The following is a 24,888-nucleotide window of genomic DNA, read 5'->3' as shown; positions in this document are numbered from 1 at the left end:
ACATAAATGTAAAAAAAAAAAAAAATTACATGAATGTAAACATGCTAGATTATAGCCAAAGGCTAATTTCCATCTGTTGTCCTTAAACATAAAAAAGTAGACATAATAATTCATAAAAAATCATCATTCATTCATAATAAAAACTCCATCACCAAACTTACACATACACACCATTCTGTTCCCAAATAAAACATTAAAACTATACAACTCATACATGATCACACACTTGATTTGTCCATAACCAGTTTTTAATCTTTGCCTTAAACAAATTGAGTGTAGAGCATTCTCTAATGGGTTGAGGAAGACTGTTCCACAGATGGCTACCCTTAACAGAGAGGACGTTCTGCCCAAATGCTGTCCGTCTGTGGGGTATAAACAAGTCTCCTCGGATTGTAGACGTGGATCAAGTAGACACAGTGTGTAAACTTTGCTCCGGTGTAGTAGCTGCACCACAGAGCAACACTGCAAAGTTCACTAAACATAGATGTTTACATTTTTCATTTATTTCTTATATTGCAAACATTTGCACTGTTATCAGTATTTGCACACTATTTTATATTATTTTTTAAAGTCATTATTCAATACATTGTTATTGTTAACTCTTTAAAGGCGGTCAGAGCGGCACGCTCCAGTTTGTGTAACTATTTTTAAATCCCTGTAGAACCTGAACCGTGTAAGCTAGCGGAATATTTTTTTTTGCATATGAAACCGGAGGAGTTGTACTTACATCTCATGCCATCAGCTTGTCCTCGGTCACGGTTTCCTTCCACATATAGCTTTGCAAAAATTGCATAAAAAGCGCTTGCAGGAACAAAAACATAATATTCCAGAAACAGGCTTTGCCGATCCGATCAGCTGTTTGTAACACTTCCCACATTGAAACAGACGTCAGCGCGAACTATCGCATGACCGCCATTTTCGCAGAAAATGTAGTTTTTTTTACTTGTAGGCCTTAAAAGCCTATACTGGTGTTTTTATAAGTCATGTTTACTTTTCTGAATAGTTTCTGGGATGCTTAGAACTCAAATTGCACTGCTGGAAATATTTTATTTTGATGCACCTGCTGTTTTCTTTGCAAATTTGCATCATAGGATTGTTTTTTTGTTTTTCCTGCAGTATATAAAAATTGCTGTATCTCCAAAATAAAACTATGAAGACACTCAAAATAAATTTCCTGTTGTTGTAAACTATTTTTTGCAACTTTTTTGTATTTAACGTTTTGAGGGATAAATCTCTTAAATTTCTCCAAGTAGAAATATATGTATAAAAAAAACAAAAACTATTTTCAATTTTTTTTGTAGTTTATTGCACTTTTTTTGCAATTAATGTAGTTACTATGGACTTAATGCATACATATCATTAAAATATGGACTATAACAGTTGTATTGATGTATAGCAACTTGAAATGCTCCCAAAAATGGCACTACAACATGTAAAAAAATAATATAAGCTCTGGCGGACTTGGTTCTATGGTAGGTCTTAAAGGGTTAAATAAATATCGTCAAATAATCGAGATCTCAATTTCAGTGAAAATAATCGTGATTATCATTTTTGCCATAATCGAGCAGCCCTACAGTGCAGCCTAGGCGGAGTAGTCGAACACAGATCCACTGAGCGCTCAACACAGACAGCATCGTCAGAAGAAAAGTTGATCAAATAAATAAAACATTTTGTATTGTTCGATACATATGCGTACCGTATATATGAGGTGCAACGCTACACAAAATTCACGGTTCGGTTCAGTTCGATGCTTTGGTGTCACAGTTTCGATATGTACACACACACACACACAAAAACACAATATTATGAGTCATTATACAGGTTATTCTACAGAATCATGAGTCTGTTATATATCTTGACATTTTCTATACGACTGATTTATATCTTTAAAGGAGAGAAATAAGTACAGTGCTATTGTCAGTACCTTTGTGTCAGCTTATATTTTCCTGCAATTTGTCAGGAAGGTTAAATCATAGACACACTGGCTAAAAATCCTGTTTTTAATGGGAACAAAAGGGCTGCATAGGAAATGGATAAAGTTAAGTTCCCCCAAGCACCAGACGTCCATGGATGTTGTTTTCTCGGCTTAATGTGGTCAGTCAGTCGTGGCCTTTATTTAGTCCAAAAATAGTCACTGAAAATTGGGCCGTGCTTAATCCATGAGATTTGATCCAATGTAGCCCAAGATGGGTCCAGCAAAAAGTTGCTGAGAAGACAATTTGGTAGACTTCTCAGTAGCCTTGAAAAGTGAAAAGGCGTGTTATCAGATTGTTTAGAGGACATGATGTAAGAGGCTTCTTTCTAATCCAGCGAACCATTTTGCACTGATTTTACGTCTTTCGCAGTTCTGCTGGAACATAACTGTCTAAGAAGACCATTTCTGAGACGTCCTATTACACCTAGATGTTTTTTTAAAAGTTGAAAGTTTTAGATTCAGCATTCGCAAGTTCTATCGAAAACTGTTGAGCTCACAAAGAGCTCTAAAATCTGGAGTGCACATCTCATATTTTGGTGGTATAGTCCCACATAAATGTACGTACCGTGTAACATGTGATGAAAAAGGACTAAGTATTAATATTTTACAGTTCTTAAACAAAGAAGAAGTGCAAAAACAGAAAGACATCCATGTACAGTTCAGCAAGGTGCAGGAGACTGTCAGCATATTTAAGAGAATAAAAAACCAGGCAGCACAAAACAGTGTGTTTTAATCTGATCTAACGTGTCTTAAATAGAGGAAGGGGTCTGGGAGGGGTCTCTGCTTGCTTTTGTGTAAAAGTCACTGCATGCCTCTGCTCTTAGGGACTTAGAAATGATGAAAACAGAATGTAAAATGCTGATTTTACAAGGATGTTTTTATAAGACTGGAAAAAAGATGTTTTTTTACATTTCACTCAAATGTAAGCATTGCTTGGAAGTTTTAAATACTAATTTTTCCAGGTGGGATTCTCTTATGAGAGACTGAAAGGTGAGACCCGAGTCTTCTAAAAGCTATTAAAAGTTGAAAGAGACTTAAAGGGTGGTAATGTGAGGATAATATGAGTCGTCTTAAATGCGTCCATGTTTCCTAAACTGTTCTTGAATCCCTTAATGCGGAGCATTCATTGCAGTGACTGCCATAGTGGCAAGTGAAAGGCACTGTAAGGTGGAGGAGAAAAAGTTGCTTTTCCTCCACTCTGGCCCAGTCCTGTGAGCCAGTCATACTTAGCTTGAGGTTAAAGTGAGAGCAGGCCAGATGTAGACATTAACACTGACACAAAGTGACAGGTTCCCAGGCATTCAGTGACACCATCGGTTCCTCCCCGTTCCTCACCCCCTCCGTCCTCTCATTGGCTCAGGCCGAGTCTTTGACCCTCCTAGATCAGAGGGCTCACCAACACGAGACCTAGTCGGACTTGTAGACCATGGCTCGCAGCAGCCTCGTATGTAAATGCGGAACAAATTAGTATACAAGTCCTTGTAGGGAAAAGTAAACCATGTTTGTGTGCACCTGGAAAAGATATAATCTCTTTGAACTTTTAGTCAGACAGAATGAGTTTATTCACCAGGGGTCGAATAGTTGGTGGAAATAAAAAGCTTGTCTGAAACATCGCTCTTAGTCCAGGATGAGCAGGCTAGAGGGAGACTTAGTGTAACCATCAGGATTACTGGCTTTATTTGATTTAAACGCATCGTTTTAGGAAATAAGGACGACCCTTTTAAGTTAACTTTTTTTTTTTTTTTTTTTAAATCTATACCCACAAATGTAGATGGATAAGCATGCATCTCCCTCACCTCCGCTTCCTGCTCTTTGCTTTCATCTGTTTGCTCCTGTGCTTATTAAAACTGATTGTGTCCAGACCGCTTAGCATTCTGTACACACTCTTGGCCTGGACACTTTCATCTCTGAACATTATGATTCTGCAGGCTCAGTGCCACTTGGCCACAGTACAAGCCACTGTAACTGGGCTGATTCAAAAATACTGGAAAGTCCTTACCTTAAAGGAACAGTTCAGCCTATTTATGTGCTGTCCTGTAAAGGAACTTAGTTTTTTACTGTTCGGATGTCTATATGATAAACGTGAAAATACATTCTAGCTTAGCACAAATAATGAAGAAGAATGATGAGTTTATATGAATGTAATATTGTATTCAGTGTTATTTACTGAGCAGATTCTATTTTATTGTTTAACAGAGCTAAGTTAGTTGTTGGCTGTAACTTTCACATTTAAATGTGAAATTAAAACTACTTTGAGCAGCTCTCTTAATCATAATGGGTCACCACAGTGGGATGAAAACATATTTGATTTGTCAGATTTTTCCTTCCTGTCACATTTGTGTCTCTTTCTGGGATCAAACTAATGAGCTCCTGTTATTGGGCGGTTGTGTAAACCACTATGCTGTGGCGCATCTTAGCTTACCTGCTAGCAGTCTGTTAAATTGGCTTGTTTTTTTTCCACAGAACCCTACCAGAAGCACATCAAATCACCCAAACAACATTACATAACGTAAAGTTAGTGATCCAGTCTGTCACAGAGTGGATCCACAGAGTGGTCTGAGCTCTGGGGAGGCCAGTCCATGACTGATCACGTTCCACTGTGTGTTCTTCTGTCCATGTATGATTTTACTGGTGGTGTGTTTAGGATCATTTTCAATCAGACACTTCCACATGGTATTATAGATCAAAATCCGATGGTATTTTTTTGCATTCGTAAATCCATTAATTCTCACGAGATCCTCAACACACAGGAGGGAGAGGCTGATGATGGGACATGGGTGCCTCCCAGTCACCATGAACTTGTCTGTATAGCAAAGTATTCTAGAGTGAAACATGAGGCCATCTGTCCAACAGCTAAAGCCTGGCTGAAATTAGGTCACGCAACAGAACAATGGTCCGAACCAAACCAGCTAATCTACAGCAGAATTGCTGTAAATCAGAAGAATCAACATGTTGCAGTGGTCGAATCACAGTCCGAACCGGAACCTGACTGAAATTCTGAGACCATGAGATATAAACATAAACAAATGGTGACAAACCTCAAACAACTGAAGAATGGCGGACCAAAATTCCCACTGAGAGGCTGATAAAGTCATACTGAAAATCCATCCATCCATCCATTCTCTTTCCCTTATGCTTTTCAGGGTCGTGGGGGGGACTGCAGCCTATCCCAGCTGTGCTAGTGCGAGAGGCAGGGTACACCATGGACACGTCATCATAATGAAAATGATTACTTCAAATTATTGCTCCCAAAGGTGTTCAACAAGCTATTGAATTATTGGGTGTACTTAGTTTTACACAGGACTGTATAGCACACATAGACAACTCTGACAGTAATACAGTAGATTAAGTGAATATTGATGTAAATTACAAGCTCGGCAGGAGAAAAACAGGCCGCGTGTCGTATCGCATTGTTGTATGTCCTGCTCAGAGGAACAGACATCAGTCAGTGAAAGACTGTTGAAAGAAATAGGTTCTCTCCAGTCGATAGAAACTGATTTTCCCAAATGATCGAACAATGAGATTACACAGCGATGCAACATTTTAGGAGTTATTCCTCTATAATGTCCACATGTTTTTTCAGAGCTCACAGCACACATAGACACCAGTGGCTGGGGATAAGGTTTATGTGGCACACCAGCCCCGTTGGATGGCCACAGCTGTGACAATACAACCTGGGGTCATGGTTCGTGCCAGCAGCCCTAAAACCTTTCCCTTGTAAGAAAGTTTCTGAGATCTGTTTAGTCACTTTCACCCACAGCTACCAAAACAGGTGGGATCCTGTCAAGCACTGGTCATCAGTCGGTGGTGGGAGGGAGACGGCGACTAAGACAGAAACAGAATCCAGTTACTATGGAAATATCAGCAATATTGCTATGGGAACTGGAGCACCAGAGCATGCTTTGTCTAGGATCGAGCTGTAATCGTCTCTGAGAAAGAAGCTTATGGTAATATGCGATGCTCTTATGAATTAATTTGTCAGGCTTTGTGTCCCAGCTGAAATCATAGACTTTTATCAAATGGAAATTAGCATCTCCTCAGGGCAGAGTATGCACAACATGAGAGAGATTCAGCAATACACTGTTCAGCTTGGTGCTTACTTCCTGTCAGGGCACCAGTGTCTCAGTCCAAAGCTTAAAGAGCTATGGACTGAGAAATATTACTCTTTACAGTTTTATAACTCTCATAGAACTACTGGGTACTATATAGAAGTTGTATAACAAATAACAATGTAAAGGTGCAAAATAACACAAATCTGTGATTACAGACTATAGTATGTATTGTGTTTGTTTTACTTTTAGTAGTAAGTTGTCCCTTATGGTGACATCGGTATAACCCAGTCCTCTAAATGTCATGGTGTGGTTTTATGTTTTATTCCTTTCAACACTTTAAAAATGTCACTCTTCCCTGGTTTGACCTGATCCTGCTCGGAGCTTACGTTGAACTTTTATGCACACTGACCACAAATGTGCCGGTCATGTGCCAAAACCAGTAACCCAGTTTGTATGAGAATATAAACTGGGTTACTGGGCGCTTTCTGCAAAGAAATTCCAACAGAAACTCCTTAAAGCGATACTTCAGTAAAGGCAGAATCAGAACTGTCTTTGCACGGTGTTAATTGTGAAGGGCATGTCTTTATTTGGCTCTCTAATGCTACAGTCACATTAGGCAAAACTAGACCATGTGCAATAACTTGTTGCCAAGGGAGGAGGTCTGTCACGCTCAGTCAGTTAAAGCAACGTTAATGTGTCATAAAACAGAAATAAAACAAGTTGGCAAACATGTACAGCCTGTCTAGAAATAGGAAATCTGCAAAATGCTTCATGTTACAAGTCTGTTGCTCTTTATGCTCACACACAAATTCACATTAAACAGAAATTTATGTTAACTACTAAAGTTCAGTGTCCAGCCAGAGCCTCAAAGATGTGAAGCCTCAAAGATGTGAAGCTCTGACTGAGAGAAAAAAAAATGACTAGTTGCAGGACGGCCTTGCTTTTATATTGGAATATGTCCTTTACTGCAAAGAGATGCATTGCAGACAACTTAAGCTCATCAGCATAGCCTGACTCAGATTGATTGCAATGTACTGGCAGTCTGTCTTCTTTTAAAAATTAGGAGACTGCAGCTGTTTGCAAAATTTCACCAATCTTCAAGCGCGATCGTTAGGAGACTTGATACCTCCCACCAGGCGACCTGTGCAGTCACCCTGCAATCAAAGGTGGTCGCCCAGTGGTTGAGTTAATCATTTCAACTACTTGAAATCAGCCACCAAATATGAATAAAAATCAAAACCAGACAACGATCAGTTTTTCTTAGTCAACAGGAGGTTGCGGTCATCTTTTTAATCTAGCGTGACCGAGCCATAAGGAGCATCACTTGGTGCGTGACTTTATTATGATAAAGTAATTTCTGTAATTTTAGAAATTATTTTAAAAAGGTTTATTTGTGCTGATCCAATTCAAGAAAAAAAGTTTCATGACAAAAAAGGGGAAAAAAGGCAAAGATGTAAACAGTGATTTTTAACCAAGATTTGGTTAAAACGTCAAAACGCCTGCAAATTAAAAGGCAGCATCGCTGTGAGGGGACACTGTGGGAACAGGAGTTTGGTTCTCGTGTCACTTACATGCTTCATTTCTCCACCACCGCACACTCGTACTCTTCAGTAGTGATGTTGTTGTTTACTTCATTGGTTAGCTTGTTTACTTATGTTTAAATTGGAATCAAGATGCTGAACACCTATTAGCGGTATGTAGGTCATGTTGTTCATGTAACAGTAGCTATGCGACATTTGATGTATGTTCTTTTAACCATTCTGTGCTTCTACACGTGTTTGAATGCACGTGCTCATCCTGCATCTGTGTGGAAAGGCTGTAAAGCTAGTCTTTGGTGTCTTTAAAGCAGAACAGAAAATGTGTGACACTATAGTAATGTTAGTAATGCTTATCATACAGCCTTGGAGACGTCAGTGGTTGGTGACAGGCTGTGAAAGGAGGAGGAGGGTCCTTCTTTTCTGTTAAAGATTCCATATAACATATAATATTAAAAGCTCCTTGGTGGTCCCGTTTGCTTGTAGACAGTCAGAGTTGGCTGAGAGGATCAGTGCAACTCAAGCAGGTGAAGACTTTCCAAACAGCAACTGTTGATAGTATGCAAAACTGGGTGTGCGTACTTTGATGTTTGAGCTTCCAAAGGGTGTGGGAATATTCTCCAAGGGCACAAGGTAGAGATGTTCCACGGGGAATATCACGGGTTGCCTAATTGAATCTTTCTATTTATGATACCGGCCTCATCTCGCCGGATTTACAGAGCAGCGGTACAGGAAACAAGCGCGGCGTCCCAGGGGAAACCACTGAAAGAATGGAGGGTTGTTTTTTTTTTTTATCAAGGAATAACCAACTCCTCTGTGCCTATTGTATTATTCAGTGATGTAAAACCTGGGGTGGGGTTTATGAGGGCTTTACACCAAGATTATAGAGAAAACCCTGCACCCATCATGGAGGCAGCAAGGAAGATTAAAAGAAAAAAACTTTGATGCAGATTTGCAGATTCCCTGATCTCTCACAGCTGTGTCCAACCAAGAAGCAAAAAAGAAAATAATTGCATATGTAGGTCACTGAGCACCTGCATGGTTTAAAAGCTAAGAATTGACATTACACCCAGCTTACGCCCGGACCCGGTCACGCACTGCTTAGCTATAACACATAGAGTAAGAGTTGCATCCCATTTTCATGATGATGACCTGAACCTCTAATTATCACTGGCTTTATTGATGCAGGAGAGCAGAAGAAGACCTGAGAGGCTATTCAGGGATGGCAGAAGACAGACAGGATGAGTTTGGCATGATCAGGGAAGGATGTGTCAGACAGGCTGGAGCAGAGATGGGAAACACCGCTCTCATAACACCCAGTCAGCAGTTCCTGATACTTTGCTAGCCAGTCCAGCTGTGGCTCGCTGTTACAGAGCTGGGAAAGATGCAGTCTTTGCTGAAAGGATAGAAAGCAGTTGTTGGACTGTTCGGCTTTTATTTTATTCTGGGGTCAAAACATGTGACGTTCTTGCTGATAGGAAGCAGTTTGGTTGCTCATAGGGGGTCTATCTGTATTATTGGAGGGTCTCTACCCTACGTTATATTAGAGGCCAGCCTGTTTGAGTGGGGGTTTAATATGCATTCTTGGACAGCTGTTTCCACAGAAGACCTCTCAAGCTTTTTATCTCTACGTCAAGCTCACTTAGGAACCTAATCTGCACTAATACTGTCTGAAATAAGGAGGTGGTCAGGGAATGGAGGGGACTTCATTGCCTCTCTCTAACTGTAGATGAAACTGAATGCTGTGTTTAATGGAAAGTCGTAGAACTAAATAACTTAATTTTAATCATTCACAAAGAACTTCTGGTTTTATTACAACACACCATCGTCAGAGATTTTGGACTCTTGCCATTCTCGCATGCTTGGATTCAGTATTAGGTTATGCAGTTTGCAGTGCAGTTGAAATTTAAAACCAGAATTAAGCAGTGGCATTCCATCACGTGTACAAACTTTTGTCAGTAAATATAGTGCATGCATGAATGAAGAAGCTGTGGATTCAGTCATCGTTGCACTGCACATGTAAAGCAAAGATTACCCTTCAGTGATTCTTCATCAAATGAAATAACAAGAGCCGAGCTCGGGTACGAGGAGCTCTCAGTAACTGTGGAGGCTGGGAAGCATTTCTGCTCTGCGCACAGCCTTTTTATGCGCGCAGCGCGGTGGAGTACAAGTTAAAGAGGCGACATGCTTTCACTGGATTACCACATTTCTGTGAAAAAGTGCATACTCTAATTCTGCTCTTGTGCTGCTCTTTGTTGAAGTTCTCAGTCATACTTTCTGGAGCTGTAGGAAACTTTTTTTCATTTGGTGTTGTGAAGACAACTCTGTCCCACTTGGGACCAAACTTTGCCTTCTGTGTTGCTGTGTAACACAAGCAAAAAAAATCAAATATGTCTCTGTATTTATTTAATATTTATTACAGTCCAGAGCGCCGTTGTACTGCTGAACATTTTCCTTCAAATAGCTTCGAATGTGAGTCTGCATGCATTTGACATCCTTTCTGCTTTATTTTTCCCTTCCTTTGCCACCAAGAGGTCAGGGTAAGTTGTAAAGCAGCACCCTGAAGCTGAATTCAAAGTCTTGCTGTTGACCTTCTTAGCAGTTCAAATATGTGAGTGAAGGAGTATTTGAAACAGTGTTTTCTAATTAAAAAACCGTCTGTTATCATCCTGGTTTTTGTGTAAAATTTCATATGATGAGCGTAGCCTGGCTATGCAAAATTAGTAGCCTATAATGGTACTCGATGCTAAAATAGCCATATTTAGTCTCAGTGTGAGCCTGGTGCACAAAACGTGACTCCTAGAATTAAGCTTATTGTCACACATGGGTGCAACCGTTTCTTTGACAAGGTTTTATAACAGTCAGCAGCTAAAAACAAGCTGTCGTCTTGTTATGATCTCCGGGAAGACTGTGGGCTAATCAGCTTATCCTGTCTGCTTTAGCAGGTGACCCTACACACTGCTGTGCATCCAGATGACAGCTGGTGGAGGTCACGTTATCCCTGTTTGAGCAGGTTTCTTTGATTGAGAGGCCCAACACCCTTTCCACCACTAATTAGTAACTGACTGCACCAACTGTAAATATTTTCTGCAACTTTTAGGTGTGGGTTTAAAAATACTTTAAATAGGGGTTTGGGTGGAGAGACTGGGGAAAGGCTTTAAAGAATAGCAGGAGCTGCATTTGGCTTCCTCACCGTGCTGTAATAGACAAGCAGTAAGTCTAAATATTGTTATCTTGATTTCAAGATAACAGAAGTCGTGCGTGACGGCTCAAATTTGTGTAGAAAAACATGTTAGTGCAGTCATTTTTAGTTTTCCACAAGTTTTTAACAGATTTGTAAAATATTTGTGTTTTTTGTGAAAAGTGGTCTAATAAAGTTGTAACGTTGCACCTTTCAATGTACGTTTGCACACACTTTCTACTACTACTTAGCCAATCACACACACATTTTTACAGTACTTTGATCTATACCCAAGCACTTTTATATAACGATCAATCCACTGCCCTTCCGACTAGTAGATGACCCACTCTATGAGCTGAGCCACATCCTCCATAAAGATGAGGATTTCAAACCTAGCAACACTGTGCATCATACCTTGGGACTGTTTTGTGCCGGTGAAACTTGGTGACAGCTGGGACTTCCAGCTGTACAGTAATCCCAAAACTGCTTTTGGAATGGATACCATTAAGTTCCCAGAATGCCTGGACTACACTTAAAAGCCAGGTCCGTACCAGAAAACCAACCAATTTAAATGAGTGCTACCAATTCTGCCGAAGAAGAGTGACCAAATATCCAGCTAGAATTAGGCCAGAAAAAAGCTACAACATACTGAGGGACATTTAACAAAATATTAGTAGGGATGTAGGCCTATATTTGAGCCTCTGTTTAAGTATACTTTGGCCATTCTGTATATTTGAGAAAATCCAAATAAATTCAAACCTGTGCAACCAAATCTTATTTTTTAAAGCCATTAAAGCTGTATAATCATTCCATCCTGGAAGAAAACAGAACAATTCAAAGAAATCATTAAAAGCCCAAATTACCAGGATATTCATGCCTATGAGAGTATATAACCACAACTGTATGTCTGGACTCTATGTAGCCTGTTTACTGAGCCAGAGTACTAGATATGATTGCAGCATCTCGATAGTGTTTGTTCAATAAACAAATTTAGTAAAAATAGATTATTGGTGACTCTGCATCCATGAGCCAGGCCATCATTTTATCTCCCTGCAAGTGTTGATGAGCAGGCTGGTAAGTTAACTTTGACATGGAAATGACTTTGTGTGAATTAATTTGCTGACCAAAGGCTGTCGAGATGATTCATCCATGGCCCATTGTTTGCACTTTTAGTCCAACACTGGCAGCATCGGGCTCAGAGAGAGAGGAAGGGGAAGGTAGAAGCAAGGATAGAGGGAGAGAGTAGGGCTCAGCAAGCTGTTGACCTACTGGTTTGGTGAGGTTGCCCTGAAAAGGGCACATGCCTCCCCGCACTGTGCATAGAAACAGCACACACACACCCACACACAGTGGTTTAACCAATACAGCTAAAAAGGGAAGATATTAACAGAACGAGGGCAAATAGCGCCTCTATGTTTAGATCATCACAGTTTTGTAGGAATTGACATTTAAGTTCCCTTTTATTGTGTCAGTGAAATTTAAGATGAGTGGAGTGTTAAAAACAAGCCCAGCATCAGCTGGTATTGTATCATGACAGTCTGGAGAGTTATATTGCCTTCTTCATCTTGCTTTGCAGGCTACCTGAGCGTGTTGGCAGTCGTGCTGAAGACAAATAATGCCTCACCGTGGACAAATGAGTTTGACAGTAAGAGCTCGAGACTGACGACCCTCAAAAAAATACAAACCAGTCATTGATCTTGAATTAATGTCCTCGTATCACTTCCTGTTTCTGCTTACAGAAGTTGAGCTATCATGTGTGATTGAGTCCATTTCCACAATCAATCCCAGAATTGAATGGAAGAAGATAACAAGCGGGGGGCCAAGCTATGTCTACTTTGACAAGAAGATCTATGGTAATACATGAAGTAGTCTGTAAATAGTTTCTATATGTTACATATTTGTAAATATTCACCTTTGCTGTGTTTTTATTCTGGCAGGTGACCTTGAGAACAGAGCAGTGATCAGAGAACCTGCCACGTTACTGATAACCAACGCCACGAGATCAGACACAGCCAAGTATCGATGTGAGGTCACTGCTGCAGAAGACCAAAAGGCCTTTGATGAGATTCTGATTGACCTGGTTGTAAGAGGTACTTTAACCTGCCTGTGCCACTGATCACTCTCTCTCTTACTGATAACTGCCAGAAAATGCTTCTAAACACAGAAAGCAAGTCATTATTGTGCCCTCAAAAGGACAGACCTCGCTCAACGATTCGCACGTCGGATGCTGTAAGATGAAACCGTGTTGTAGGTTGCACCAACCCTTTGGCATACATGTGAGGATGCGTTGTGACCAGACCTGCCCAGCTGCAAAGGCGTGTTCTAGGTTATAAAAGGAAACCTCTGAAACTGCATCTGCTCGGAATTGCAGTGCTAAAGAAAGCAAGCGCCGCGTGTTTTGGTGGCGTTTTCTGGCATGGAGCGAAAATCACGTTCCCGTCCACTCCCTGTCAATCCTGGCACTCCAGTCAAACATCAGGGTCAGGGTGACATTAACCTTCAGAGTCATAAAGCCAGCAGCGTCGTGTCGATTGTGTTGGTTTATTTCTCCCCGTTGTTTACAGAGCAGAAAAGCCCATCTGTACAAACACTCGCTACAGCGACAGTCATCGTATGTTCTGTTTCCCCACAGTGAAGCCAGTTGTGCCAAAGTGCAGCGTCCCGAAATCGGTGCCTTTGGGGAAGTCGGCTGAGCTGAGCTGTGTGGAGGAGGAGGGCTTCCCCAAGTCTCAGTACCAGTGGTTCAAGAACATGGAGGAGATCCCCGATGACCCAAAGACCAGTGTCAAGTTCTTCAACTCCTCATACACGCTCAGTACAGAAACAGGAACTCTGGTTAGTACTCGTGTGTGCGTGTGCTCGGACAAGGGCAGATATGAGCGCCAAGGGCGGGGCAGCAGGGACGGTGGCCTGACGCCCAGGGGTGGAGGCAGATATTTTGGGGAGACAGTTGATGGCGTGAGAGTGCTTGAGCCATGAGGGGAATCTGCTGTCCTCGTTTGCACATTCCTCTATTCTCTCTTGCTTTACAGCACAGCGAAGATGTGACACACGCTCACCGTTTGTCTTTAAGTGAACGTACTGGACGACAGTGCTGTAAACTAAGGAGGTTTAAGGAATGTTTTTTTTCTACTGTTCTTATCTCGTTATTTTTAGAGTGCTCCCTGTAAACACAGTAATCACTCCTTTGCTATTTCCACATGGGAGAGGAATGGCAGCCAACTGATGCAGAGATTGGAACTGGTGAAATAGTTTAGAAGGGGAGTGTCAGCTTTATTCTCTTTAAAAAGCTGGAACTGAAACTCTTTGTAATACTCTACTAATATTTACAGGTTAAAATACCTTAATCTCTTAAACAGTTGTATTTAAATTCAGTCCAAGTTTGATTTTTAATGTTTGGATCACGTCATCGTGATCATTTCCTGCACTCTCGACGTATTTAGACACCTAATCCACCTGCAATGTTAACACCTGTACTTTGACGTTCAGGCTTTTTTAACACTTGGAAAATGGGTGACGGTAACTGTATGAAGATGACAATTTGTCTGAGAATTATTCTTAGCGTTATAAGTGTGTGTGAGAGGTGGGCACAAACTCAACAGATGCTTTTGTTTTACTTCACGGTTCACTTTGAAATCACTGATATCAGTGTGTTTACATTTATTTGATCATTTTAATGTGTAATGTTTAGAATAACTTGAGGAGCATGAATGTCCGTGCAGTTACCACACACTGATGATCCAAAAGACGCCCAGTCATTTTTAAATGTAAAGTTTCACTTGTATGACCAGGGTGAATATTATATATATATATATATATATATATATATATATATATGTGTGTGTAAGATGTAGCTTTAACTCCGTCCTTCGCTGAATCCAAAGTGCGCAGCAGACAGCAGTCTGTTTAATTTTCCTATCTTGCATCTCTTCACATGCTCATGGCACTGTCTCTGTATTTGCACAATGCAAATCTCTACCTGTCTGTCCCCTCTGCTCACAGTAACGGTCACTACAGTTGTTTCCCTCTGTAACAGCGTCTGCATCCTGCCTGTGCGTAGTTCCACTCACCTATATTTATCTATTATATTAATTAGAATAAAATGTCTGCATAAAAAAAGACTATGAGCTTCACTTAGGGAGTTTGCATTAAGCAGAGGTTTGTCTTTTGTCTCACACAGAAGTTCATTTCAGTCAGGAAAGAAGACGCAGGCGAGTACTATTGTCGAGCGAAGAATGATGCAGGGCACACTCAGTGTGCACCCCAGAAGATGGAAGTGTGTAAGTATGCATGTTTCCTTTGGAAATAAATCTGTTGTGTTTATTGAATGCAGATAGTACTAGATTTGTTGAAAGGAATCCAAACGTCAGTGTTTAAGTTTTTACTCGCATTTGAACTCCACAGATGATATTGACATAGTGGGGATCATCCTGGGAGTGCTGGTGGTGGTCGTTGTGCTCTTATGTATAACGGTGGGCATCTGCTGTGCTTACAAACAAGGCTACTTCTCCAGCCAACAGCAGACGGGGAACAAGTAAGATTCCAGACTACTAATGTAACTGTAACCAGCACCACTTCCACATGTCGCCCAAAAACCGGATGTGCTTTGTGTGTTTTAGTTACAAAGTTCCAGCTAAAGGAGATGGAGTGGACTACGTCAGGACGGAGGATGAGGTTAGTAGATAGTCTGGCTGTGTGGCCGTTTGTACTTTTAGGCATTTTGTTGCTAAACGTCAATTGCAAAAAAAGTGAAAATGCAGTCTGTTATACTGCTCTAGTTAGGTGCTAATATTTATGATTGAATGATTCATGTATCAATAAAAGTGATCAGGTACAAGGACCGGACAGAAAGTGAGTAAAAAAGTGTCCAAAGACAAACTTTGTTTCTGTCACTAATTCATTATGAAAACAGAATTCAATTAAATTCAAAGATTGGAGAAAAGAAATGAAAGTATTACTACTTGGTTGCTTTCTCAAAGCTTTCATTTGAAGGACTCGCCTGTAACTGTAACTACAGTGTGCGGCATGCTGACAGCGGTGATTACGCTGCTGTATTTAGTCTCCAGGTCTGCACAGGTCTGAAAGCAACAGCTACCCAAATATTTAGCATCGTGTTGCTGCCTGTAACAGAGAAAACAGGGCCTCTCTGCCCCTCATCATATTACTTTTTGAAGAACCTTTGCAAAGTTAAATTCAGACTCTGTATGAGGTATCGGCTCAGCAACACTGAACACGGGAGTCTGCTGGGAACAATGAGAGCCATCATTTCACGGCAGGCAGTGCTGATGTCGTGGTCGACTAAAAGAGTTTGTTTTCCGACACCTGTCTCACTTAAATTCCCCTCAGCTGGCAGAATGTTGTTTTTCTATTATGCAGCACTAAAAAGGTCCAAAAAATCTCAACTGTTAAGCGAACTTGCAGAAAGCCTGGACAATAAGATCTGTGCCAAATAGACAAGCAAACACACTGAGAGGAGAAGCGTGGAAAGAATGGTGCTCTGGCGCCGTGTGATAATGTAATAACGATGAGTTGTTTCCTGCGCATTGTCTGCAGGGGGATTTCCGACACAAGTCATCGTTTGTGATCTGAAAAAGACGACGGGGGCTGTTGTGCTGAGTGAAAGCTGTGACACACGGGTCTGCCCTCCACACTGTCCGACCACGGAGCTGCCGCAGTTCGTGCACCGAGCTCTCAGCATGCCTGAAATCCAATTACACAAGCTTGCCAAATGTGGTGGGATTTCATATGACAATAATATGTAAAAAAAAAAAAAATAGTATGCGCATAGGGACTGAGATTCATTTAACTTTATTATCTTCAACCGAGTTCTTTTGCTAAATTCTGGCGTTCTTCAGTTACAGTGATTGCATGGTTTTAAACTCTAAAGCAGGCGGCGAGCAGGAGTCACGTGTTTGTTGTGTCCAGTAGAACAGTCAGTCTATCATGACAGCTCTGTCTGCTGGCAGCATTCAGTTTCAAACCTTTTGTCATTTCTATAACATTTCTTTTCTACTGTTAAAATTTGTCAGACTATTTTTGATGGAATATATTTTAAAATGCCTATATATAAAGGTTTACTTTTTTAAGTATTTGTAAATGACTAACATGTTTTGGGGTTTTTTTTGTTTTTGGGGGTGGGATTAAAAGAGATGATGTAACACAAACCCCTTTGCATAAAGTTGTAAGCATTTACACCTTTGCAGATGAAAGAAACAAGTGAAAATTGGCTCGTAGTAGCATATCGGCGGTCTTACATATTGAATTTGTCGGCTGGGATTGTCCAGCTTGTGTCATGACAGACTTCCATGTTGATGTTTGTAGATAGTCTTAGTAAGATGCTTTGAAGAGTGCCAGTCAAATGCTGTGAAACACTGTACACGATCAGTGCTGCGTTTTCTTGATTTTAAGTGTCCTTCTCTGCTCGCTGTTAATCTTGTATATATTGAAGTTGCTGTCGAGTTTAGCTGTCATACATATGTAGATTTCTTCACTATATTAATCATAGTAATATTAATACAGGGTTTGTATGTTAACCTTCCAGACCCCGAAAGAAGATGGACAAGAATGATTGTGGACTGTTGACAAAGTAAATGGTATTTAAAATAGTTTCTGCTGATAATCAAGACAAAGCTGTTAGCGGGTTATTTAAACTACTGAATCTTCAGCTGGTACTGAAAGTCCCAACAACATGAGGTAGACCACATGCTGGAACAGCGTCTTTTACAGAGTTAACTTCTACACATGGCACAGCTGCTTTGTGTTCCAGCTGTGTGACACAGCCACCGGAGCCAGTGGCTTACTCACAACTGTGTGTCTGATTTCACCAGATGTGCAAAAGCACATTTTAGAAGAGTCCCTTGAGCAACTCTGCGCTTATCAGTCACTCAGCATGGTGATTTAGTATTCAGAATAAAAGACCCTGTTCAGGCTCAAAGCTCTGCGTCTCAGACCTTTCAGCAAGATTTGAAGCCGGGTGGAGAACAGAGCGAAACACATGACACGACGACAGACCTGCATCTGGTTTATTCCTGGGTTTAGCGACTGGATGTTTTAATTGGAGAGAAAAATAAATCTTTCAGGTTTCAGTTGAAGCCTTTTGGTTTCCTGAGCAAAGCTGATGGTGAACAGAACTGAGCTGACAGCAGTGTTACAGTGAGATTCGGCTGTCGGGGGTCTGGAGGGTTAACGCTTGTACTAATTGTAAATAGCTATTTGGTGTTTTTTGTTTGTTTTGTTTTTTCTCTTTCGCAAGATCATGTAAAGTGAAAAAATGTTTTCAAAACTCCCGTTTGAGGCGATATGAAACTCTTTCCATTTGTAGGACTGAAAGAAGGGTAACATTTTATCAGATCATTCAGAACACGTGAGCAAGAGCTTCTTGAGGCAGTTTTTTAAAAGCATTGAGAACAAACAGTTCTCTCCCTCAGTGTTCGCTCTCTAACCAGACTTTTAAAGGCAGCTGATGTCGGTTAGTATTCGTGTAACCTTCATGCAGATAAGAAGAATCTCTTGTTCAGCTGTGCTCGAGGTTTTCAACAGAGGAAATGCGGTCAAATGTTAACCAATTATCAGTTGTGGTAGAGACGATCTGCCGGTCATTTGCACATCAACACTGAATCTAACGTGTTCCACTGTGGAAGTGTACTATTAGCCCAAATAAGGTCACAAATGAGTCCTGCTGCAGTTGCACAGTGTGGTGAGAATCAGACATTTCACCTCGTCATTTGTGCATAGTTCATTCCTCTTAAGTGCCTTCAGGCTTCAGACTAGTGCGGTTTCACGTGCACGGTCCCACCTCTAGCTTCTGCCGTGCAGTCACGGCTTCGTGTTTTTCCTTTTCTTTAACCATAAGCGCGGCGTTTGAGAGGAATGATGACACCAAAAGTCTCCACTCCCCTACATATCTGCAAATTTGTAAATAGCTTTTTACATAGATTTGGAGCTGTAGACGCGTTGAAGTGAAAAATAATAGTGCCTCTATATTGTGGGAATTATTTTTAGTAAAGACATGTAGCACTATTAGAAAAAAACAGATTGAAACCCACAGCAGGGCGGTTTCTGTGAGCTCTGGTTTATAATGTCTTTATCCAGGTTTTCTAACACTGATTGGTATTTCAAAATAAAATCCCTAAAGAAAATTTGAAAGACCAATTTAGTCAGTACTGACTTTTTTCTTTTTGTTTTGTGTATGTTATTTATTCTTCTCTGTGCTGGCAGGGAAATGTTTCAGGTCTTCACAACACTATGTTTAAACCAGGGGTGTCATACTCAGGGTCATAAGACCGGCCCGCTGGACATCTTTCACACGTTTCGGACTTTTAAATGTATTTTCATAAATTTTGCAGCTTGTCCTAAGGGTGAAGACCTCTCCCACAGTCTTTCATACTGCATCAAAGTAATAAATAAATAATGAAATGACAGAAAAGTTACTGCTTTTTTTCCACTATCTAAAGTACAAAAGCCTGTATCCATGGTAAAGTAAGTAAAACTGGACATTTTTTTTGTGAATTAACAAAAACTTGCTCTTCTCCAGGACAGTCTGGTCAATGAGCAACCAGAACGTTTTCTGTCATTTTACACATTTGCTTTTTTACAATTTAAGCCCAAAGAGTCATGCTAGCATGTGTTTTTATTATACAGAGCAGCATTTCTTTATCATGTAGTAAAACTGAGACGTGCTGGTGAAATTGCACTTCTTTTTTGTATACTGAGATATTGCAGGGATTAAATGTGCAGCTACACTTATTTACATTTACAGAAAGGGAATTTTTACTAGTCTGGTCCACTTAAGACCAAAGTGTGACCCCTGATGCAAAATGAGTCCGACATCCCGGGTTTAAACATTTACCCTGTACAAAAACGAGGGGGCACAGTTGGTGTCAGGAAACACCAACCTTGTGTAGCGTTAAGAACGGCACCAATCTACAAGAAAGGAAGATGAAATTAAGAGCTGACCCATTCAATGATAAAGGAACTGGGACTCTGCAAGATGTAAGTGAAGTTTATAATCCAGAGTTCATGGACAGTTAAGCTCACAAACAGCAAAGAAGTCTTGTATCGCATCTTTACACAGGTCTGCACTGACTCGACAGGGAGTCCTGAGCGAGTGTGTCTGCAGGCTGTTTCCAGGCAGTGATGGTGGAGGTTATACTGGCAGGTTCACTCTGTGCTGTCTTTCAGTTTAAGGATGGCTGCGTTCCAGTGATCCAGCTCTGCTGGAAGACTGATATACAGCGTACCTGATCCTCTGATCCAAATGTACACGCAGCAGAATGTCTTTTTGGGGCCTGCTTGGGTTATTTTTTGTTCATTTTAGAACCACTCTATTTGTGATTAATAAAACTCACTTCTAATATCACAAAGGTGTTTTGTGTCTTTTCTATTTATGGTGTGAGTATAGTGAGGATTCTAGATCTGCACTGCCAGTCTTGTCATTTCACTGCTTGTTCCAATCCTCCTGGCCTATTCAACAGTCCCCCCACTGTTCACAGAAATCCTATTGGTCCATCCAATATCCCACCGACTGCTCTTTGTTGATCTAAAGCCATAATCTATTAGTGGGAGTTAAGCCATTTCCACTTTCCACACTGCAAAAAGCCTTCTTGTTCCTTTCTGGTGACTGTGCCAACTGGCAGCAGGTTCCTGGATAAAGAGCACTAAAATCAATGAGCCCAGAGAGGATAATATATCGTCCTTTGCATCACAGCTACTGAACACTTTTATTTATTTCACAGTAAAATCAATCAGTGCTCGCTTTATCGTCAGGCAGAAGGATGAAAAAATACCTACTTTTAAGAAGGCAGCAAGCCCTGTGTTCAAATTATGATTAAATGTAGCACACTCAGTTCATTCACTGAACAAAGCACACAACGCTGCTCTGAAAGTCATGCAGCATGTGAGTCAGTGTTACTCATCTAACAGTTACTAGGATGAAACACATCTGTGGTTAGTTGTACTGGTAACTCTACTGTAATAGTCAGCATCCAGCAAATTATGGTGTTAAGTTAGTCTTTCAAAATTCTTAGCAAACACGCAGAGATCTTACTTGGGTCAAATGATGAACGAGGACCACTGAAGCAAATTACAATTGAAGTATGACAAGAAGTACCATGAACCCACAGTGGAAGAAGTGCATGAGGCCTAGGAAATAATTATGAAGGAAAAATCTTTAGTTTTGTGTGTGTGTGTGTGTGTGTGTGTGTGTGTGTGTGTGTGTGTGTGTGTGTGTGATACATTTTAAATATTTAGATAATAAACCTGAACTCAGTAAAACTTGTGAACCTTAAAGTTTGTTCTTAATGTTCTTTGTTAAGACTAAGAAAAACAGCTATAGGTGGCATTTGCTGTGTGCAGCATCAAACTGATGTAAGTGTGTTACTATTAACTGAGAATGGGTTAAGATATTAAAACACTGTTTGTGTGTTTTGGTTCTTCCATTAAAAATACAGCTCACAGAGCTGTATTTTCACACTAAAACTAATTTAAAAAAATTAAAAATAAAAAACCCCGAAGTGTCTGGTTTCCTCTGTTTGCCGTCTGTGTGCAGGACACAGTGCACAAAACTCTCCTCAACACGTTCCACAAACATGGCTGCTTACAGTTTTATTGTCAGTGGAACAGCAGTTTGATTACATTTCGGGGGTTCATTTATACCAACAGGAAGATCTGTTCTCAGAACCAGCAGGCTGACCTTTACAGTGTTAAAGGAAAACAGCAACATTTGCCACGGTGTGATTACAACCCAAACAAGTGAGGAGTTCAGAAACACACACACACACACACAGGTTTATGCCTGTTTCGCTTTCTTGTATAATTTGTTCACTTGCATCTTAAATATTTTACAATATTATTCGAGGCGGGCCTCGCTCTCACAGTTGGACTCGATCGCTGGGCTCGGAATAGAAGTTTACCAGCTTTTTTCAACACAGCGAGGTCACAGGTATTCAGACAATGAGACAAACAAAAGGGAAGTCCGCTGAATCTCTCTCATGGGAATCTTGCCACACTGGTCTCTCGGCCACTCTTCGACACAGGCCTTCTGCACAGAGAAGAGGTTGAGTTGCAGAACAGCAGAAGGCAAACTTGAACACTGGGCCAGTACGAGGAGCTGAACCACACTACCACAGCTAGTGCAATCTGGTGTCAACTGGAGGATTTCTTCAGCCTTAAATAGCAGAGGTGTTGAATGACTGCCAGCAGATGTGAAGACTCAACCACCTCCAGGTGCACAAGCCCAGAGGGCGGGGACCCAGTAGGAGTCTTTGGATTCCTGGGCAACAATGGTGATGCCGTTTAGCGTTCACACATTCACATTCATATGTTACCGCCGTTTCCACACCACATCTTTCTCACACCTTGACCACATATTCAGTTTGCAATGACCACTTTTATTAGGAAAGAGGACTTCTGGCAACCATTCCACAGTTTGAATACGCTGACAGTCAGAGAGTTCATCATAGATTTGAATGCAAATTTAATGCAAGAGCGAATGATTGAAAGAATTACTGACCACAAAAATCTAACAATTTCCAATGCAGGGGGGAAAATGAATAAATAATGAGAGATCCCTTCCTGTGACCCTATAGTGTGTGGATCCATAACTGCTGTGGAGGAGCCAACATCAACTTAATTTTTACACCTTTATTTGTTATATAATGTTTTATTAAAATAAATGTCAGCTACAGCACAGGTGTTCCTCTGCCCACAGCAGATGCTTTGCCCCTAAACTGGTTAATCTGCCCAGTCTTCACCTCATTTCTCTCTAATATCTTCAAATATTCTGCATTTTCAGGGACCTTTCAGAGGACAGGGCTGCATTCAGTGTATGCAGAGCAGACACCACAGTGAGGGAAAAAATGATACTTGACAGAGGGAAGTTGGCCATTTAAAAAATATCACAGTAGGATGTGACAGAAGGACACACTGGCAAGATGTGTCCATGTCCAAGCAGGGTCTACAGCTGCACCTCACACTCCCATCGTCACAGAAATAATTGGTTTGAGTCGCACCATGACAGCTAGGAGGCATCAGCTTGTTAAAAGTTTTTAGTCATTTGTCCAAAAAGGAGTTGCACAATTCATGTGATGCTGTTGCAGGACAATTTTAGAAGAAAAATGCTGTCAAAAATGAGTCATTGTTTTAAAAGAACATTTCTATCTCTCAGCCTTAAGGGGGCTGTTTGACTATTTTCATGTTGGATTCTAAAGCTATTCACAAAAAGAGGATCATTTTAATCTGTCTTTGTAAGCCACCAGAACTAATTAGGCAGTTAGCCTCATAATGAGATAAAGCAACACACACACACACACACACACACACAATTTAATAACTGTTCCCACTCACTTCATATCTGAAACACTGCTGTGACTGATGTGTGTGAAGCATGTGGTTCATGTTACCAAAACTACAGGTTGCATAAAACAGCAGCACTGTGCTGGCTTTTAAAGGTCTTAGAGGATTTCCCACCAAGAGTTCAAATCTGAGAGTGAAAAAGACATGACGTGCCTGCAATGAGGGTGAGGATTTATTTTTCACATGAATATTTTTTTAAATGCTAAATAATGGCACAAAACATCAGGAGCTCAATTGCAAAAACCTGAGAATTTAGGAGGGCTCTCAGGTTTATCTGTCCTGCTGTGGTTAAACCTTGCCCTCTAGCAGTGCCATTAGAGAACCGGGTCCAGGGAAATCCTGGAGCCAGTTTTCCCTTTTCCCCCACTCATTGGAGAGACCGAGTGAACGACAAAATTTAAACAGACTGCAAAAGATTTGTGTTTGTGGATTTATTGTTACTGCAGTCATTCCAGACACCACAATGAGCTTAGTTTGCATAAGGATGTTAAAAATTGTGCACTCCTGACCTCTAGTGCTTAAAACTGGTACAACATGCAGTCAATATGAGTCAAAAGCAGAGGGGATTAAAAACGAATGGAAATGCATCATCATTATACTTACACAAGTCGATTTAGTACATTTCTAAGCGTAGTTTCTATACAGTAAGTTTTTTCTAAGCTCCAATACTGTTTCATTCAGGCCAGGGCTGTACCAGTCCAACCTCTTCCTATTCTGATATGAGACAGATACCTTGGCAACAGTGAATCTACCAAAATTGAGAAGTGATGCAATTCATTGTTAAATTAATCTTGCTCTTTGGATAAAAGTACAAACCATTCTTTTATTTGTAAGAATTAGGCGAGACACATTTCCTCACACTGGAAATAAAATTTAGCAAACAAATCCAAGCAAAAAAATATAGACCTACTGAATCGTGGTGCAGTTACATTAGATTCTCCTTCGTCTGCTTTGGTGGTTAGATCCCTGACTCTTCCTTTCAAAGTATCCTTGTGTACTCCCGAGTTGCTCACAATGCAATTTTGTCTCCCAATTTCTCCCAACAGAGTGCTTGGCATAGATAAACTCTGTATGAGAGTGTGTTAATGGGTGAATGAGACTTGCAGTACAAATTTCTCTCAGTGCTAAACTGAGTAGAAAGGTGTTATATGAGTACCAGTATACCCAGTATACCAGTAATACCCCTCCAAACTGTAACCCTTCTATAGCTAACACAGCTACTGCATTGTAGTTGAGGCATGGAGTCATAAACACAGACCATCAGAACTGAACCAAACACTCTCTACCAATTGACTTGGCTGTTTGAGTCATGATCCCATTCACAGATTGCATCACTAACACAACAAGTGAGGGACTCAAATGATTCCATATGAAACCAGATCTTAAAAGCAGAGAAAGTTGAGGCTTGCAAAAACACAAACAGGCGTGGGAAATAATTAAAAAAGCAGTGAGAAACTTTAAGACTAACATATTAAAAACACATTTAAAAGACACATCTCATATTTAGAATGTTTAATGTTAAAGTTCATGACAGTACAATTAGAAAAAGAAAAGTTTTTTTGGAAAACAAAGTAAACTTCTGATCAAACTCTTTTCTCACTTTCTCACACTTACTAAAAATGTAAACAAATTTTGTTAAAAAATGTAGATGAATAGTACAAATGTACTATATCCACATAAACAAAAACATAATTATACTCAGAATAATACCAAGTATATTAAGAAGCGGGCAGCACACACAGCCTCACAGCACGAAGTACCCCAGTATCATCATCAAGTACCCCATCATCCAGC

The 24,888-nt window shown here is 40.5% G+C and overlaps 1 protein-coding gene across 1 annotated transcript in view; it reads left to right on the top strand.

Moving 5' to 3' along the window:
* Window positions 1-20,101, top strand: part of LOC120721717 (junctional adhesion molecule 3B-like) — a 45,014-nt gene extending 24,913 nt beyond the window's left edge. Inside the window, exons 2-9 of the mRNA XM_040012214.1 lie at window positions 12,320-12,388; window positions 12,483-12,596; window positions 12,681-12,833; window positions 13,376-13,578; window positions 14,924-15,023; window positions 15,148-15,277; window positions 15,363-15,417; window positions 16,297-20,101. Coding sequence (XP_039868148.1) covers window positions 12,320-12,388; window positions 12,483-12,596; window positions 12,681-12,833; window positions 13,376-13,578; window positions 14,924-15,023; window positions 15,148-15,277; window positions 15,363-15,417; window positions 16,297-16,332 — 860 coding nt within the window. The 3' untranslated portion in view covers window positions 16,333-20,101. The remainder of the gene's footprint in view (window positions 1-12,319; window positions 12,389-12,482; window positions 12,597-12,680; window positions 12,834-13,375; window positions 13,579-14,923; window positions 15,024-15,147; window positions 15,278-15,362; window positions 15,418-16,296) is intronic.
* Window positions 20,102-24,888: the final 4,787 nt, after the last annotated feature.

The sequence above is a fragment of the Simochromis diagramma genome, unplaced genomic scaffold (assembly GCF_900408965.1).
Source record: "Simochromis diagramma unplaced genomic scaffold, fSimDia1.1 OVJJ01000123.1, whole genome shotgun sequence".
NCBI lineage: Eukaryota > Metazoa > Chordata > Actinopteri > Cichliformes > Cichlidae > Simochromis > Simochromis diagramma.
Note: the sequence above shows the minus strand (reverse complement) of the source record. Positions and strands in the feature narration are given on the sequence as shown.